The sequence below is a fragment of the Vidua chalybeata genome, chromosome 20 (genome assembly GCF_026979565.1).
Source record: "Vidua chalybeata isolate OUT-0048 chromosome 20, bVidCha1 merged haplotype, whole genome shotgun sequence".
NCBI lineage: Eukaryota > Metazoa > Chordata > Aves > Passeriformes > Viduidae > Vidua > Vidua chalybeata.
Window position 1 is genome coordinate 9986415 of NC_071549.1, and position 19320 is coordinate 10005734.

General features: G+C 49.3%; 1 protein-coding gene across 7 annotated transcripts in view; it reads right to left on the reverse strand.

Annotated features, from left to right (window-relative positions):
- ACACA (acetyl-CoA carboxylase alpha) overlaps positions 1 to 19320 on the reverse strand; it is a 100496-nt gene that overhangs the window by 5224 nt on the left and 75952 nt on the right. For all 7 annotated transcript variants that reach the window (XM_053961464.1, XM_053961463.1, XM_053961466.1 and 4 more), the window contains 9 exons: positions 16375 to 16518; positions 16149 to 16269; positions 14466 to 14562; positions 12979 to 13075; positions 12192 to 12327; positions 7059 to 7236; positions 6700 to 6812; positions 412 to 566; positions 30 to 200 (listed from right to left, as the gene is read on the reverse strand). In XM_053961464.1, coding sequence (XP_053817439.1) covers positions 30 to 200; positions 412 to 566; positions 6700 to 6812; positions 7059 to 7236; positions 12192 to 12327; positions 12979 to 13075; positions 14466 to 14562; positions 16149 to 16269; positions 16375 to 16518 — 1212 coding nt within the window. The remainder of the gene's footprint in view (positions 1 to 29; positions 201 to 411; positions 567 to 6699; positions 6813 to 7058; positions 7237 to 12191; positions 12328 to 12978; positions 13076 to 14465; positions 14563 to 16148; positions 16270 to 16374; positions 16519 to 19320) is intronic.

The window sequence follows — 19320 nt, forward strand, 5'->3', positions numbered from 1 at the left end:
CCGGGGCTGGCAGAGCAGCCCGCACTGACCTTCACCGTGCCCTCGGCCTCCACGAACCAGCGGCGCAGCATGGCCTGGATCTGCCCGTCCGTCAGCTCGGGGTTGGCCTCGTGGATCTTCCCCTTCACCGCCTCCTCCAGCAGCAGCCGCCGCAGCCGCCAGTAGAAGAAGGTGCGGGAGGTTTTCCAGTCCAGGACGTCCTGCCCGAGGCACGGGGGACAGGGGGACAGCAGTGAGGGACAGACACGCCTCGTTCCCACATTAAAACCCGGGCTGGGACTCGTCGTGTCCCCAGGCACGAGAGGAAGAGGGAGACTCCCCCCGCCTGTCGCACCGGGTCACCAGGAGCTCCACGGCACCATGGAAGGTCTGGCTCCAGCCCCGTCCCCAGGGACACTGCGGGACACTCACGGTGATGGCCCCTTTCTCCTGCATCCTGCCGGGGGTGTCGTGCAGGTCCGCGAACTGCATGGCCACCTGCTGGTACATGGGGGCCAGGAACTCCTCCCGCTCCTTCAGCTTGGCCTCCAGCTCCTTCCTGTCAGCCGGGCTCAGCTCGGGGGTGCCTGGAAACACACACAGCTCAGACCTGGGAGAAGATCTGGGGTGCCTGGAAACACACACAGCTCAGATCTGGGAGAAGATCTGGGGTGCCTGGAAACACACACAGCTCAGATCTGGGGTGAAACCACACACAGCTCAGATCTAGGGTGCCTGGAAACACACACAGCTCAGATCTGGGGTGAAACCACACACAGCTCAGACCTGGGAGAAGATCTGGGGTGCCTGGAAACACACACAGCTCAGATCTGGGGTGAAACCACACACAGCTCAGACCTGGGAGAAGATCTGGGGTGCCTGGAAACACACACAGCTCAGTTCTGGGGTGAAACCACACACAGCTCAGACCTGAGTGCCTGAAACCACACACAGCTCAGTTCTGGGGTGCCTGAAACCAGACACAGCTCAGACCTGAGTGCCTGAAACCACAAACAGCTCAGATCTGGGGTGCCTGAAACCACACACAGCTCAGATCTGGGGTGCCTGGAAACACACACAGCTCAGATCTGGGGTGCCTGGAAACACACACAGCTCAGATCTGGGGTGCCTGGAAACACACACAGCTCAGACCCAGGGAAGCTCAGGGATGCAGCTCCAGAGCTTGGAAAAGCCAAAGGACAAACCCCGCAGCATCAGCTCCCAGCAGTGCCCAGCAAATCTCTGGTCCAGCCCAGACTTTGTGCCACAGAGACTCAGAAAAGGGCTCTGAGGGTGTTTTCACCATGGAAACTCTGCTCCATTTAAATGCCAACGATCTGAGCCATCAATTAAGTGACATTTACAGGACTTACTCCTAAAAGAGAATAATGTCCCAACACTGCTGTTCATTTAGCAGGAAACACAGACCATGGCACACCACCTTCACCACTGCAAGTTCTCCTTTAGGCTGCTGCCTGCCACAGCCCACTCCAGGGGCTCTGCAACCACAGCAGGAAGCCAAAGCAACCCCAGGCCAACAAACCCAGCTTAAACCACTGGGCAGGAGCTTTACAGAAACCCCAAGGGGGACCAAGGACAGAATCCAAGGCTGGAATTCACTGTCACTGGGCCCAAACGGGCTCACAGAGGGTGATCAGACAAATTCATGCAAGGAGATTCCAGCACAGGCTCCTGAGCATGAAGATCAGATATTAATCTGTGCTCAGGAAGCCTCTAAACCACGGCTGGAAGCTGGGACAGCATCCTGGGGGCTCCATCCCAGGATGCTGCTGCTCCTTGCGTGCCTCATTCCCACAGACACGATGTTCCAAGGCTGCTGGTCCAAAGGGAAGAGCTGCCCAGTGCCCTGAGCACCCCAGTGCCTGCTCACACAGCCCAGATATGTATTTTTCCAAGGCACAGTCCCTCCAGACAAAGATCCTTCCCAGGGAAGGAATGTTTTTCTCTGTGCCTACCAATACAAATGTTACCTAACCCTTCAGATGCGAGTAAGAAGGTTTTAATTAAGAGAAGCTCCCCTTATAACCTTCAGAATAAAAAATTATCTGTATTTATCCATGTTGAACTCCCAGGCTCCCTGCTTTTAATGGCAACACAAGCACTTAAGGCAGCCCCGCTGGTGAATTCCGGCCCCTGCCACCGAGTCCACCCAGCCAGGCCCAGTAATGATTTAGGTGAGATTAACAAATATGTCAATGTCTATTTTCTGCTTAATTTAAAAGCAGCGTCTATAAAGATTTTTGACTTCTGAACCCTGTTCTCCTGGAAGAAAGAAGGTAACAATGAGGAGGGGGGATAAAGAGTGATTATCCCATCATCGATCGTTTGTCAGGAGCATTTCTTATTCACTGGACTATTGTAAAAAGCTAAGCTCTCGATCAATCCCGTAAGCCCCCTGTACAATTAAATATCTTGGAATGGTTTTCTTTCTTTCCTAGTCAGATCTTGAGGCCTCAGGGTTTTTCAGAAAGCCTGGGCTTTATTTATTTATTTCTCAAGGAAAAAAAAAAAAATAAAAAGAAAAAAAAGAAGCCTCCTTCCACAAATCTTATCCTGGCAAGGAGAGGGGAGTTAAAATATGGGATTCCTTTGCTCTAGAGGTACTTGACAGTTAATGAAACTGTTAAAGTTTAAATCATAGGAACATTATAGACCTCTAGGTATGGATTGGCTGCTAATCAATAGGGAAACAAAAGGAGCAGCACTCCGAGACATTCCAGGAGGAGAGAGCCTGGCACACAGGTGGGGCAGCACCAGGAACGTGTGTGACCTTCCTACCCCGGCAGGGAGCACAGGGCAGGCTCCTGAAGTGCCAGAAAATGTCACTTATTTCTCTTGGACTGCAGCTTCCTCTGCAGCCTCCACATCACTGCAGCTCCGGAGGGTGCCGGGATGGGAAGAGGCTGGGAAATATCTTAATGCTGTTCCCAACAGCCCCAGAGCCCACCCAGGGCAGGGAAACACCCCAACACCTCTTGCTTCTACATGCTTTTCTCTTTTTTAATCAGCAACAAAACTGCCTTGAGCAAGTTGAAAGCAGCAACTTTGGGGTCCCACCTCATTTCCACACCTGCAACAACAGCCTCCCACCTGAACCTCTCCTTCTGCCTTGAGCAAAACAGTTGCCAGACATATTTTTTTTCTCTCTTGTGAGGACAGGCCCTGGCACAGGGTGCCCAGAGCAGCTGGGGCTGTCCCTGGATCCCTGGCAGTGCCCAAGGCCAGGCTGGACAGGGCTTGGAGCACTCTGGGATAATGGAATCTGTCCCCGATGGTTTTTTAGGGTTCCTTCTAATCTTTAGGGTTCCTTCTAATCCCAACCATCCTGGGATTCCATGAAATTCAGCAAAGGCAGCAAAAATGCCAAAGGTGTCCGTGCTGCCCAGGCAACTCCCCCAGCCCAGCTGGAGGGAGCTGCTCCAGAGGGGAGAGGGAAGGTCACAGGGAGCCACTCACGTCCCTGGAGAGACAGGCATTTTTGGATTGTCTCTTGTTTCTTTAAATGAGACAGGCTGTAATTGCTTCACTAAATATTCAGCAGGATTTATGTCAGAAAGGTGCAGCATGAACAGCCAGTGAAGGTCACACCAGCTCGTGGCACAGGCTGCAAATATCCTTGTGCAGAATCCCTGAGACTCCCACCCTGGCCCTTCCCTCTCTTTGCTCCTGAGCTCTCATTTCTCAGCACGTGAAGTGTGGCAGGGACATAATTCCACAAAATTCCTGCCCCCAGCCCTCCTGGGAGGATATCCCAGTGCCAAGTGCCACGGAGGAGCTGAGAGAAAGCAGGACTTGCTCTGGGAGCCTTGTGATTGTGAATTAACACCAATTTAAATGCAGCAGCACCTGCACAGGGAAGCAGCCACTGAAACCAGCATCACCCACAAAACAAAGTTACAACCTGTGTTTATCCAGCACCCCATGAGAGATGGAACCAGAAGAGCAGTGTTTCTGCCAGGTTTTCCTGGAAAACTGGCAGTGGGGGTCAGTTCTGTTCCTGCACCCCACAATGTTTATTTTCAGAGAGGAACTGCTGTGCTGAGGTGGAGCTGAGTGATGAATACTTGAGTGTTCACTGGTTATTTGGAAATGTGAAGACAATTTTGGATGCTCTTTAGCCAAGTAAGGTGTGACCCAAGCCCCAGCAGCACAGACTGACGGCCCTAGGAAATTAAATAAATGAAATAAGTAAAATCAGAGGTGCATTCAGCACACAGGAACACCTCCCAGGATCAGCAAGGAGGACATTCCCACTATCACAGTGTGCATCAGGTGATGACTGGGTGCTGCCTTTTTCCTACAAGAAACATGGAAATGCAATAGCCAGTCTTGCTGTAACTGGAGCCATTCTGCCATTCCTTCCACCCATATTCCACCCATTTCCCTTGCACCTCTGACACAAGGCACAGAATCTGTACAATGAGGCTTATTTTCGCTCCACTCCTACATGTTTTAGTCTAATTGTAATAAATAAATAAAATTGGGTCTCTGTATTTTAAGCTCTGGCCCAAGGCTTGCAGCCTGCCCCGTTCCCACACTTGTGGGCGATCCCTGCTGTCCCTGCACCCCAATTCCATGTGGGAATGTGCTCTGGGGCAGGAGAAGGGCCACCCACCCCTCTCTCCCCCTGCCCTCTGCTGGAACAGCCCAGCTCTGAGTGACGCTTTAATAAACCACGGGGGCTAATCAACATTTCAGCAATCGTGCTGCAGAATGGATAATGAACAGATTTATGTCAAATGATTCCATGTCTGCCAGCCTCCCCTGCTCCCCCACTCCCCAGCAGGGCCACGTCCAACCCCGCCGTGGGCTCGTGGGAGAGCATCTCCCTGGTGCAGCTCCGGGGAGGGATGACAGCCACTCAGGGGTTAAAGAGAGGCAGTGAACCCCCAGCTAATGAGTAAGAATTCAGCAGGCAGTGTAAGATAAATGGAGCTTTCTCTGCTTCTGCTGGAGTCAGCATGAACTGCGGCCCTGCGGCTTGTTTGTGGCAAATGGAGTGCGCGAAATATCAAAGGGCAGTGATCCAGAAGAAGACCGACTTTGACAAATTTTAAATTGGCCAGAAAGAAAACCGGCAAAAAAATAAAATAAAAAAGAAAGAAAAGAAAAAAGAAAAAAAAAAAAAAAGAAAAAAATTATGCAATTCAGTGTGTCCTGCAATCTTGGCTTTCCTGCTCTGGTGTGGAATTAGTGGCAAAACAACAGCAATGATCACCCGATGCTGGGAGCAATTACGATCCATCTCAGGGAGATGCTTATCAGTGACTGAAGCTTTTAGAGCTCTCCCTGTGTACAGTTGTAAGTGACTTGCTCTTGTGTTGCAGTCATTTTAATTAAAGTGTATGGAGTTTGCTGGGAGTAATTACCCTGTAGAGGAAGAGGGGGGAAAAAACCCCGACCAGGCTCCTCACATGGCGCTGGGTCTGTGAGGCTGTTGGCAGAGAACTCCATCCCATCCTTCCCCTTGTGGGCTTTTTTTTCAGTGTCCCACAGGATTCAGGGGTGGCCTGCAGGTGTCCTGTACTCACAGAGGGCTGGGTCCCCATGGTTTGGGGTGGTCACTGTCCCTTTGCTCCTAAAGGGACACTGTCAAGTCTGACAGAGGCCCAAAGTGAGGATTTCTGAAAATAACCTCCTTGCTGCAGCTGCAGACTTTAAAAGTCGTGGAATAATAGAATGGTTTGAGTTGAAAAGGACTTCAAAGATCATTTCATTCCACTCCCTGCCATGGGCAGGGACACCTTCCACTATCCCAGGGCACCCCCTCACCCTTCACCCGTTATTATTCTCTTCCCGAGGCGTATCAGGAGGGTTGTTTTGTGTATAAATTGTTGCCCTGCCATAAATTAAAAAAAAAACCCCAAATAATAAAATGTAACAGCAGCAATAGCCAGGATTTATCAGTCATTTGCAGAACACTTTTCCTCCTGAAGGATCCCAAAAGGCTTTATAAATTCAAGCCATACCCACATGGCACGCTTCTCCCTCCACTGAAATGTAGTCAATTTTGGAGGTAAAAGGAGGCTCTGTAAGATTATACTCTTATAGTAAGAGCCAGTAAAGGACTATTTAAAAAGCCTATTCCCCCGAGAGAGAACATATCTGATATTAAGTGCATTTTGCTGAACACTCTGTATTTTGGGATGAGTGTACAGCAGGCACTGGGATCACTCGGAGTGGAAATTACACAACCCTGGTCATGTCAGCACTGAGCTCTGCACAGCCCCCCTGTTTACAGAGACATGGACAACATTCCTTATTCCCTTGGAACTGAAGAGCACACGGATATCATTACTGCAAACCGCCCCAGACACTCAGTGACAGACCAGCAGCCCAAAATGTCTTCGATCAAACCCTTTGTTACGTGAAACGACGCCCGCTGAAGGCTTGGCCCACAAACCTTTAGTGAGCTGAGCGATTGCTGAGCTGGAAATCAGACCCAGGCATCTGCAGTGAGGGTCTGTTGTGAGATCCAGTCAATAAAATATAATAAAAAAGAGAAATCAGCTCAAAAACCCACAATATTACACACCCTGGGTATGCTGAGCACGCATGAGTGTCATCTCACGTGTACACACAAGCCGTGGTCTCATCTGGACTTCTTCCCAAGTCACACAACAGTAAATAAAAACGGAAATGACTCTGATCAAATGCCCCCTGAGGGCTGCCCAGTGCCCCTGTGGGTGCCCCACGTACCCAGGCGCTCGGCCAGCTGGATGTACACCGGGTCCACCCTGCGCATCGTCTTCACCAGGTCCTTCCTGCGGAACCGGATCTCCACCGTCCCCTCCGGCTCCAGGATCCCTCCTCTGCAAAAGCAAAAAGAAAGGCACTTCTTGCACCTGACTCTGTGCCATCAGACACATCAGGCTGGACATCTGCTGGAAAGCATGTGAAAAGAGAACGGGGAACAAAGGGAGGATTTTTAGCTCCGGTTTATCCAGGCCGGAAACGCCGACGAGGTCCCGCACGTCCAACCCCGGGGGAACAAACCATCCCAGGCCACGGGGAGCATCCCAGGCAGCTCAGCTGGGACTGAGGCAGAGGGGGCCCACCTGCTGTCCCTGTCGGCGTACATCTCCATGTGCCGGGGGTTGATGGTGGGGTCGATGACCACCCAGGAGCCGCCGCGCAGCTCGCCCTGCGGCGGGATGTAGATGAGCACGGGCTGCTGGTACTCCCGCAGGCCGTCCACGATGTAGGCCCCAAACTTCAGCACCTGGTCATACATGTCTGGGGATGGACACAGAGATGGTCAGAGGTGGCTGGGATGGACACAGAGATGGTCAGAGGTGGCTGGGATGGACACAGAGATGTCTGGGACAGGACACAGAGATGGTCAGAGATGGCTGGGGATGGACACAGAGATGGTCAGAGATGGTTGGGGATGGACACAGAGATGGTCAGAGGTGGTGGGGATGGACACTGAGATGGTCAGAGATGGCTGGGACAGGACACAGAGATGGTCAGAGGTGGTGGGGATGGACACTGAGATGGTCAGAGATGGTTGGGGATGGACACAGAGATGGTCAGAGATGGCTGGGACAGGACACAGAGATGGTCAGAGATGGTGGGGATGGACACAGAGATGGTCAGGCATGGGTGGGGATGGACACAGAGATGGTCAGAGATGGTGGGGATGGACACAGACACGGTCAGAGATGGCTGGGACAGGACACACAGCCTGGAGCTCACCAGTGCCCCAGCCTTGGACACTTCCAGGGGTGGGGCAGCCACAGCTTCTCTGGGAACCTGTGCCAGGACCTCATGCCAGGGCCTCAGCACCCTCATAGGGAGGAATTTCCTCCTGATATCCCATCTACATCTACCCTCCTCCTGGTTAAGGGCACTCCCCCTGTCCTATCACTCCATGCCCTCTCCAGCCTGCGGGATGCTCCCACACCTGTCCAGACATGGGACCTCCCCTCTGGAAATCCAGGCTGGATTTCCATGGAACCCCATCTCTGCCAGGGCTGCAGGTGCTCAGCTGCTCTACACCAGGTGCCCCGGGGATGATCCATCCCTGCCCACAAACATTCCCACAGTTTGGGGAATCAGCCTGGGTACGTCTGCACTGCCCAATTTCAGACTTACTACCCTGGGCCTCTCCCACAACTCATGTAATGTGAATAAAATGCACCTAAGGGCAGCAGAGCTTTTCCAGATCTTCATAAAAATGTGTGTGGAGAGGGATGGGGAACAGCACTCCGCTCTTCCTCCATTAAAATTTGTTTAAGGCATTTTGCTCAAAATTAATAAGAACAACTCCACTGTGTAAAGACAGTACATTGAAAATATCAGCCCCAAAGGTGATTTAAATAAAAGAGGAAAAGGGAAGAATTTCTATGAGATGATATAGTTTCTAATGGATACAGTTTGTAATGGAAAGGGGCACTCTTGAATATATATATTTTGATACATAGAATTATATCTACAAGTATTAAATCAAAATACAAGAAATGAAAAATAGTTATTAGGCTCATCTAGCCCACCTCTTTGTTCACACAGCACCGTTTCTTCCACAGTGCTTTTGAAAGCTCCCATTCAGAAACCCCAAACAATAAATCTGCTTCTTTAGGGGCATTTCCACAGCCAAACAGAGGAGATTTCCCTCAGAACTCAGCCAAACTTCCCCTCCCTCCCCATTAATTTCATGTCACTACCCCTTGTACCACCCTACACAATGTCTGCCCTCCTTCAGGCTCACTACAAACAGCAGCAGGATTTTCAGTGGGGTTTGCCCTCAGACACTGCAGGTATCCATCCCTCATCTCTCTTCCAACCCCCTCCACCATTTGGGTTTTTTTGCTTGGACCCTCCCAGTTTGCCTCATTTCTTTCTGGCCATTAAAATAGCAGAGCAGAGAAAATTAAGGAGCTGCATTTATGTACCTGCAACAGGAACAGCCTGGGAGCACTGAGACACTTTTATTCATCTAAAATCCTTCTATCCCTCGAGAAAAGCCTCATTTCTGGGGAAGAAAGAGACCCCAGCCAAGGTCCCTTTGTCATTTAAGCCTCATTTTAGTATTAAGTATTGACATGAACACAATTAAGCAATTAACTCTTTGGGGAACACTCTTTTATATTTCATATATATATATGTATACAAACAAATATATATATAAGTATATATTAGTACCACAGGCACTGATAGGATCTCTCCATTTCATTCCCAAGGTCATTGCCCAAACACCCAAGAAAAGGAATTTCATGTTATTTAAGAGGTATCAAATGCTGACACAAAAGGAAGAACAATTTATTCCCTCTAATTGTGAATAAACATAAATCCCAGCAGAGACAGTGAGGACTGAGAACCAAACAAAACTCCAACCTTTCCCTTTGTCCTGAGCAAAGAAAAAGACTCAAAAGGGGTGACAAATTTATTACTAATTACACAATTATTTTATTATGTAGTGCTAGTAATAAACCACTTGAAGTACTTTCAGCTAATTCTAGTGTTAAGAAAATAATTGCTTGATTCAAATTATTTTAACTGAATTAATTCTTTACTAGACATTTTTTACTAGTGCTACATAATAAAATAATTGTGTAATTAGCAATACATTTTTCACTCCTGCCACGGGTATATATTTTACTCAGGTGAAGTGCAGAGAAGAGCAGCACTAATTGTTTGAACAGGGCAGAGGAAGGAGGAGCAGAGAAACTGGGGGAACTTGATGCTTCCTCCCAGCTCCAAACCTCCCTCAGGTTTCCCAGGGGTGACCAGGGAAGGATTTTAATTTCCCAGGTGTCAGCAGGTGGTCAGGGAAGCATTTCTGTGCCCATGGATCTTTTGGGATCAGCCTTGCAGGAGTCTGAAGCTCACCCCTGCATGGCTCTGCACACAGCTGCTCCCTCTGGGACCCTGCAGAGTCCTGGAATGTCCCAGCAGCCTTGGCATCCTGAGAAAACAACTGATTAAACCCCAATATTTGAATTCAATAGAACCAAGTGCTGCCTTCCTTTGCACACCCAGTGTGGGTATTCTCAGTTCAGTCAGAGAGAAAAGAGAAAGATTTCTGCCAGGCTAAGCCTGGGAAAAGGTCTGGGAGAAATGTAAACAATCTGTTATCTTGTTTTCCATTCATATTGTTCATAGATCTGTTCTGCCACGCTGACCTAAGTCCAGTGTACCAATCAGGTGAAATGGTTTTACTCTAAGACCAATGGAATTAATGTTCAGGATGTTCTCTATAAAAGAGAGAGGTGCTTTTGAATAAAGATCATTCTTTACCTTCTGAAATCCTATGAGCCATTTCACCTGTCCCTGCCTCAACGATGTCACCCCCAACACTTCACCAAGGCTGGTGGAGCTGCTGCTGCTGCTGGGGCTGGAGACAGCCCTGGTGCTCCCAGCTCTGGCTGTAAACCCTGCTGAGGAGTGTTCTCCTCCCTGACTGCCACTACCAAGGGCTCCCCACGGTGCTCCAGGCCAAAATTCCTGTACTAATTCAAACCTCAGCCCAACCTGAGCAACCTGGCCTAGTGAGAGGTGTCCCTGTCCATGGCAGGGGGGTGGAATGAGGTGACCTTTTAGGACCCTCCCGCCCCAAACCAGCCTTGGGTTCCACGAGCAAGGCAGAGACGTCCCCAGGAGAGCAGAGCTGGGTCTGCAGGAGGGCAGGCAGTGCCCACCGAGCTCTGTCCCTTGCTCAGTGCCCACCCCACAGGGACACACAGCCTGCTGGAGGTGTCCCCACCTCCCTGTGGGGGTAAATCCTGGTGCTCAGAGCCCTCCCTGCCCCTCTGGAGCTGGAGCAGACCCCACCAGCCTGGCTGGAACAGCAGATGGGACCTGAGGACAGCACTGGCCAAGACACCCCATCCACCCCACAAGCCAGCCCCCCCAGCTCCAGCCCTGCTGAATGACTGGGTATTTATTTTATTGCTATTTGCAATAGAAATAAATGAGCAGGAGCCCGGGCCGGGGTTCCATGGGGGGGGATTTGCATGTGCTCAGCCCCCCCTGCCGAGCCCAGCACCCTGGTGCTAATTTCCAGGGAATTTCACGCTTGGTGTCTCCCCGCCGTGGGTCACGGCCGGTTCGCCCAAACAAACCCCTGCCAAATGGCTCCTCTGTCACCATATTCCAGCCAGTTTCTCGTAATTTAATTTTGCATGATGCTCAGGAGCCTGCTGGCCACGGGGAGAGCTCGTTGGGGAAGCCACCACCACCACGAGCTGCCTTTATTTCGGGCGTTATTTATTTATTCTGCAGCAGGAATTAGACCTCCCAGGCTGACTAGGAAAGAGGGGGTTTAATTTTTTCCCTCTTTTTTTTTTTTTTTTCTTTTCCTCCCCCTTCCCTAATGTCAATTTTCAGCATAGCAAGAGCTGTCTCTAATCTTTTCCTACTCATTACACACAATTTTGGAGTCATTTTACCCACAGTGCAGTCGGCTCCTGGCAGTGTGTTTGTGTGCACTGAGGGGTGGCATAATTGTTTATTTTCCCTCCCTGCATAATCCCCAGCCAGCACTGAAACCAAAACTGCAAACAACTCCCCAAGGGACACTGAGAGTGTCAGGAGACACCAGCAGCAAGCAGGAGGCTGGAAAATGCAAGGAGCAAGGTGCAAACTACAATGGCTCTGTCCTTCCCTCCTCCTCCTCCTGCCAGCGGGCTGGAATAACTTGGGATATGCAATATAAATATTAACATCCTCCTGCTGCCTGTTCCACCCAACTCCAAAGCTAAAACTCAAGTTTCTGAGGAACCCAGCAAGGCCAGACCTGACATTTTAAGGTAGAACAATATTTAAGGGCTAAATAAGGTAAAAAAATAAGCTAAAATGACATCAACAACTTCCCAGTGTGCTGTGTGGCTGGGAAAGCACTCACACAGGGGGTGCAGAAACAGCACACAGAGCAGAATCCACCCTCAGAGGCAGTGGATCTTTTCCAGAGGGAAGTATTTTGCCCTCTTTTGCCACCTCCCACCTTTGCATCTGCAAACTCAAAGGCTTTGCCTCGTGCCCAGCAGCCTCTGCCACCCTGAGAGCTTCAGTGCTCCTGCAACCTCCCTCACACAGGTAAGAGACCCTGATCTAATCTTTCACTTCAAATTTTACAGGATCAATCTCACGTCCTTGGCACTTCACAACATTTCAAGCAGCACTCTGTGGTGCCCTGTGCAGCCAAGACAGAGCCAAAACCACCCCCAGGACAGCTCCAAAGTGCTGCTTACCTTTCATCCCCCCAGAGAAGCCTCTCCAGTTGGCAAAGACCATCAGGGGCAGCCCTTCCCGGTTGAAGTCCTTGATTGCCTGGGCTGTTTTGAAGGCAGAGTCAGGGAACCACACCTGCCCAGCCTGCTGGATTATCTGGTGGGAAGAAAAATCCACTGTCAGGCCTTGAAGCACGTTATTGTAAGAGTTAAAACACAGAAAAATCACCAGGAGCTGTGATGTGGGATAAACAACGAGGAATGTGGCAGGTGAGATGTGTGGGATCTGCTTGGCCATGGGAAAATTGGGACAATCCTTTTGTCACCAACTTCAACAGCAGCATTCCCATTAATTCAGCTCAGAAAAGAGAGCATGGACAGCCTGACACTGTGATGCTGTAAGGAGGGGAAGGAGAAGAGAAAGAAAAGGACATGGAGAGGAGAAAGCTCTGGAGAGATGAAGCAGGGCCAGGGCTGTGAAATCAGGCAGGGGAACAGCAAAATGTCAGAGCAGGAAGGTCATGGAGCACTCCAGTCACAGCAAGGGAGCAGGGAAGGGATTTTTGCTTGCCACATCTCCTGGGCCCTGATCCCTGCCCCTCCCCTGAGTCCCAAGGGAAGCAGGACTGCAGGGAATCTGGGAATTCCCACAGGTCTGCTGTAGGAATGGTCACACAACAGCCCAGGCACTGCCAGCTCTCCAGGAAGGGCTGCACATGGGTACCACACCCGGGGAAAGGAGGGAATCCCACCTGGCCAGGGACATTTGCAGGGGACACTCAGGGACAGGAGCACACAGCCCACCCACCTTGGCCTCCGAGTCCAGGTTTGCAGGATCAGCAGGAATGCTGAGCTCCACTGTCCTTGTTTCCACGGCAACCACTCCTACAGGTATTCCTCCCAGCCTGCAAACAGGTGAGACACGTGAAATTCCTACTCCTGCTTTACACAGCACCCAGGAGACACAAATAACAGGAGCAGCGTTGTGGCCTTTTAAAGAGTCGAGGCTTGAGAGTGCCAGAGAGGTCGCAGCTCTCAAAGCCAAATCTGTTCCAAAGATGAGCACATTCCTCTCTAAAAATTAGACAGAATAAACCAAACCCAGATTGGAATGGTAAATCCGTGTATCCACCACCCTTTGCCTGCCATCACCCAGATTTGGTACTGGTGGTCTTGACCATGAAAAAAAATCAGAGAATCCCAGAACAGGCTGGGAGGGGCTTTAAACAATTCCTGCATTTTGCCCAGATCTGCTGCTGCAGGGTGGCTGCCAGGGGGCAGGGACAGAGGGATGGGCAGGAGTGCAGGCACCAGGGAGGATGCCCAGCTCTGCCTCCCAGGGCATCCAGGCCCTGCTGCACACAAAAGCCATGGAAGCCACGCTGCCAGGACAGGCCCAGCAGAGCCCCCTCTCCCTCCCCAGCCACCCCGAGCTGATGACACACGAACAGGCAGGGAAGAGCCAGGGCCCATGTGCACTGAGGGGCTGAAATATTCCCATTCCCTGTGATGAAGAGTCTGCTGGAACCCCATAATTGCAGAAGCCGTCTTAAATCGGTAACTTATACCTTCTATATTAGGGCCCATGTGACCTAATAAAGAACATCTTTATCCAAGTATTACAGTTATTTATTGAACTTGAAAACAGCTCAAAACAACTTCTGTTTTCCATAATACTTCATATAAATTTTATCAGGCTAGCACATGAAGATGCTACATCTTGTTTTATAGTGTGTCCCTGGACAAGTTGCCATAGAATAATAAAAGACAATTTACAGCCAACAGCACACATATTCCAAACATACATACAAGAGATGAGTTTTGGCAGCACTTACAGTAACAATCCCAGAAGAATACATTCATATTTGTTTTTTTCAAAGTGCCACTGCTTTTGAAAGGAGTCTGTTTCATTTGTGTTATATATCCCTGCTGTGTGAGAGTCCAAAGCCACTCGGAATTTGTCAGAAGAAAGGAACTGCAAGTGAAGCTGAGCATGGACAGAGAGCTTCTGGCTTTGCCAAAGCATTGATTTCCACCCCTGGCACACTGCTTAGCCTGGAAGCCTTTAAATTATAGAATTACAGAGCCATGGAATGGGTTGGAAGGGACCTTAAAGGTCATCTCATCCCTTTCTTTCCAACTCCTTCTATTAAATAGATATATATAGATATATATATATATACACACACATAGAGAGAGAACGAAATAATCACAGGAATGTTGTGTTCTAGAGAAATGCAAAGCATAACCCAAAGTTGATCTCTACAGTTGTCTAAAACACACCTCAGAACTTACCTTGCTCTGCCCACCACGACTGTCTGTGCCCAGGGCTGCATGATCTCCATGAACGAGCCGTGGTCAAAGAACCCACTCAGCCACTGCCCTTTGTGATCTAAAGGGAAGGGAAAAAAGAGAAAAATCAAAGGAGGAAGGAGAGGGGGAAGAAAGAAAACAGAATATGAAAGCAACAAATCAAACTTGCTTAAAAATGCCAACAGGAGAACATGGCACTGTCTTTTTATTTATTTAATTTTAAATAGATGACAATACAAGGGAACATTAGACAGCTGAGCATTTGTCTGCCTTCAGCCATCATGTCTTATTTCATTTCCTAGTCTGCATAAAGACAGCAATTTATCAGCAAAAGCATCATTTATTGTTAAACGATGGGGTTCGGAGAGCAGAGGGACTTCCCATGCTTGTAAATAAATAACTCTGCTTTTTTCAAGACTACAAACATTTGTCAAAAAGCAGTAAAGTCATTAAAGATGGTTTTCAACACATCTATTTCTATTTTAAAACTTATCTCATATTCTTCTCTTGATCCTGCCTAATCTTTCTTTGAAAGCAGGAATGCTGCAGAAACCCAGGAACTAAGTATGAAAATGTCAATGATATTTCAGAGTCAGCCACAGAAATCACAATTCTGTGGGGCAGCTGCTGTGCACTGGGGTTTTGGGAAGCTCTGCATAAAAATAACCCACAAAAAAATCCCCCCCAAAACCCCAAATCCCTCCCAGCTTCACCCCTTGGCACAGAGCTCCTGAGGAACTCTTCCCTCTGAACAAGCACCTCTGCTTCTGCAAACCCAAGTCCAAAACCAATTAAAAAGTGGAGATCTGAGCACGCTAACCTCTGCTGACTTAAACAGGATGGAGAGTGTTTTATCAAGCCCAAACTTGTAATTACTGTGTTCTACATTCCTTGCCTCTGTGGCCCCACTGTAAAATGTGACCATCCATTTCAAAATTATCTCTTTATCGCGAGCCCGAAGCTGATCGTTTAGATTCTGGCCTCGTGTCGGGCGTCAGTTTGAAGAATATCACGGCAATATCTCCTCTAATAAATGGCTTTAACTTTTCACCTAGGAGATATCTGCTTTAACTTATCACAGGGAATCATCTGCTTTCCTTAACGCTTCCACTAAATTAAAATCTGAAGTCACTCGATTTGGAAGCCGGCGTTTGCGGCGCCCGGACAGCTGGATGAATTGCTTGAGAGATGATGAAAAAATATTATCCAAAACCAGAAAACTTAGTTTATCACAAATCTCATTTTGGCCCCCCAAACTCATTAATAACAGCAGGAGTAATGGTCACCCAGTTTGCAGCTTGTACCTACACAAGGCTACACAACCCCAGTGGTGCCAACACAACTCCCCAGGATCTGCAGGAATATTATGATTCCTTTAACAGACCCTCTGTGGATGGACTTTCCCCTAAATCATAAAAACAATCCATAACTATTCTAAGGAAATAGATCATCGATAAAAGTATGGTGTCCTTGAGCACTCAGGATTTACATTAGATATTGCTTATAAATAATATTATAGATGAATATTTTTATATGCAAATATTTATACATCCTATCCATACTGCTAGGAACTAATTATTTTATAGAATCTGAAATATATTTGGGTTGCAGACATCTGGCAAACAGCCTTGAAAGAGGATGAGCTGCTGCATCTCCTGGCCATACTTGGGTTGGGGCGTCCAGCCAGCATCCAGCGAGGGTCGTAGGGGGCCTTGGTGGGAACAAAGTCAATGGTTCTGTCTATGGGATCCTTGGCTTTCAGCATGGGCACAGGGCTGTGTATGTTCTAAGGGAAAAAGGAAAACAGAGAAGGAAGTGAGAGCCCCTTTCCCAAATCCCTGCACACACAGCAAACAGTGGCACCTCGGAGCCCCGCAGGCCCAGGAATTACCTTTGGCATGTAGGAAAGCCACTGCAGAATGGTGTAGACTCCTTCAAAGTCATCGCAGACAGTGTCATGTGTCACCCCGTTGTTGTGCATGATCTGGATCCCTCCCAGCTGGTTGTTGGAGGTGTAAACTTCCCGTCCAAGCACCTGGGGGAAGAAAAACGGGAAAGCCATCAGTGCTGGGATGTGACCAGGAGGTTCTGGCCAAGGAGGTGCACGCAAACCCACCCCTGCAGCACCTCAGCATCACCTGGAAATGGACAGGATGGAGCAAACCTCTGCCAACACAGCCTCCCAAGCCCCGTGTGCAGGTTAGAGCTGCTGAACAGTGATCCCGAGTGAACAGAGGGCAGAGGTAGATGGGATATTGGGAAGGAATTGTTTCCTGGGAGGGTGGGAAGGCCCTGGCACAGGGTGCCCAGAGCAGCTGTATCCCTGGAGGTGTCCAAGACAGGTTGGACAGGGCTTGGAGCAGCCTGGGATAATGCAAGGTGTTCCTGCCCATGGCAGGGGATGGAATTGGATCTCTAAGGTCCCTCCCAGCACAAACCATTCTGGATTCTATGATCCCCAAGGGGAATGATACCAGTGGGGAAACTGAGGCAGATTTCCCACTTGCCTTCCCCAAGCAGCAGTGTGACCAAAGCTCCGGAGTGCTGAGCCCAGCTCAGCTCACTAATCCCAAACTGGTCCAGGAAAACTGTAGGTTGACATATTTAAATGTATAACTGGGGAAAACAAACAAACAAACAAACAGACAAAGGCCCAGCAGCTCCTTGGAGAGGCTGGCCAGAAGCAGGCTGGGGCTCCTCATTCTCTTGCACAGCTCCATCTCTAATCTGAGCCTGGGCAGCACAGCTCTTTTCTCATTCTCCTGCTGTCTCTTCCCATTTGCCCTCTCCCTGACTGATACACTGATCTCTCGGTCACTTGGCTTTCTGCTCCACTGACTCCATATTACTAATAACACCTCTGCCACGGCCAGTTTACCTCATGAAGGCAGGAGCACATCATTACAAAATAAACTCATAACTTTGACATTCCAGCAAATACGCGCCGTTTGTTATTTTTATGGGTTGAGTCTTTCTAACAGACAGAGGACATTACACACCTGCTTCATTTGGATCTTAAAATCCCCCTCAAACGCACACCAACAGCCTGGCCTCCCCCAGACACCCAGCACAGCTCATTCTGGAGACACAGGAGCTGGCAGATGCCAGTCAAGGTTTAGGTACAGAAGAAACCGAGGCACAGATGTTACAAAAGTAACCCCCAAATCTAGAATCTAGCGTGTGTTTTAGCACAGGGGTGTTCCCTTCTGAGCTCAAACACCTTCCTCCACTTTTCCTTTGCCAGGCAAAGCCATGGTACAGAAGACAGCAGCACAGATTTAGGTTCAAGGATAAGAAAAGCCCAGGCCTCCAGATGCCAGGCACAAGCCTAGCTGAATGCTTCCCACGGAGGAAAATAAAAATAAAGAGGATTTAAACTCCCCCTCTCTGAACTAATGCAAACGCATGTACATGCAAAACGGGCCTCTGCTCCTGCTTATCTGGAGACACTGCAGACAGCTCAGGTTTAGCACTGCTGGCAGGCAATGAAACAGCCTAATATACCACTGCTCTCGCCCTTAAATCCCTTTTTGGAGATCAAGATAAACACACAGCTCCTTCTCCCGAGTGCTGCAGCCTTCCAGCAGAGCCTGGGGCGGGCGGGAGATCCCAGAGCAGGAGGGAGCCAGGGGCAGAGGGTGCCCAGCTGCAGGGAAAAGCTGCTCTGAGCAGAGTTTGATCTGGGATTTGGATGAGCTGGATGTGCACAGGGAGAGGGGACACGTGAGCTCTGAATCACAGAGCCCTCAGCACAGCCTGAGCTGCTCCATCCCCACACTGGCACTGGGGGTTCAAGGGGTTCAGGAGGATCATGGAACCCTAGAATGGTCTGGGTGGAAAGGGACCTTAAACTCTTTCCGTGAAGGAATTCTTCCTCATGTCCAACCTGAACCTCCCCTGGCAGAGCTTGAGGCCATTTCCTCTTGTGCTGCCATTTTTTACCTTGGAGAAGACTTCAAAACATTCCAAAATATTTGGGCAGTGTTACCTGCACTGAGTTCATCAGATCTTCAAAAAAACCCATTAGGAAAGCACATTTCTTGTTATTTCAGAGGATCTTTTGGCAAACACGAGCAGAGCCAGGATTCTAACAGCCTCTAAAGGATGGTCCTCAACAGGTTCACAGGCCCATCATGTGCATATTAATAATTTTCCAGCATTCCAGCCCATGCTGAGCAGCTGCTTTCTCCTCTCAGAACCTGAGCTGCTGGAGAGTTGGGACTTTCCCTGCAAAGCTGGGCTGGCTGAGGGCTGGGTTGGCTCATCTGTTTCACCCAGGATGAAAGATCTGAAAACATGACAGCTTGGAGGGCTTGAATGGGAATCATTATGTAACATAAGTGCTGTTATTATTCCAAGCATATCATGTGTTTATATCGAATATAAGTGCCAGATTTTTATCCAAATAATTTCAATAATTGCAATTCCCATCCCACAATTTATATTGTCTGCCAGAAAGATGAAGCAGAAGAGGCATATGCACGTCCTATAAATAGCCTATTTTTCATAAACAGGCAGAAATGATGGGAATGAATGTCTCATCAGAAAAAATGTAGGAACACAATGCAGGAACTTCAAACCTGACTGCTATTATGTGCAGTCAAGCCTCGACAGAGCTCAGTGCTCATTTCCAGCTCTTCCCCCACATGGATCATGCATTAGAGGGGGAAAAGCAGCAAGAGGGAAGAGAGCCCAGCTGAGCCCAGAGCCCTGCCCGAATGCACAGCCCCGTGCCTGGCACTGGGAGCACAGACAGCTCCTCTCTGCCCTTCCAGCATTCCTAATCCCTGACTCCGTGCAGTTCCTGCACTTCTAATTTACGAGCGTTCGGTGGGGG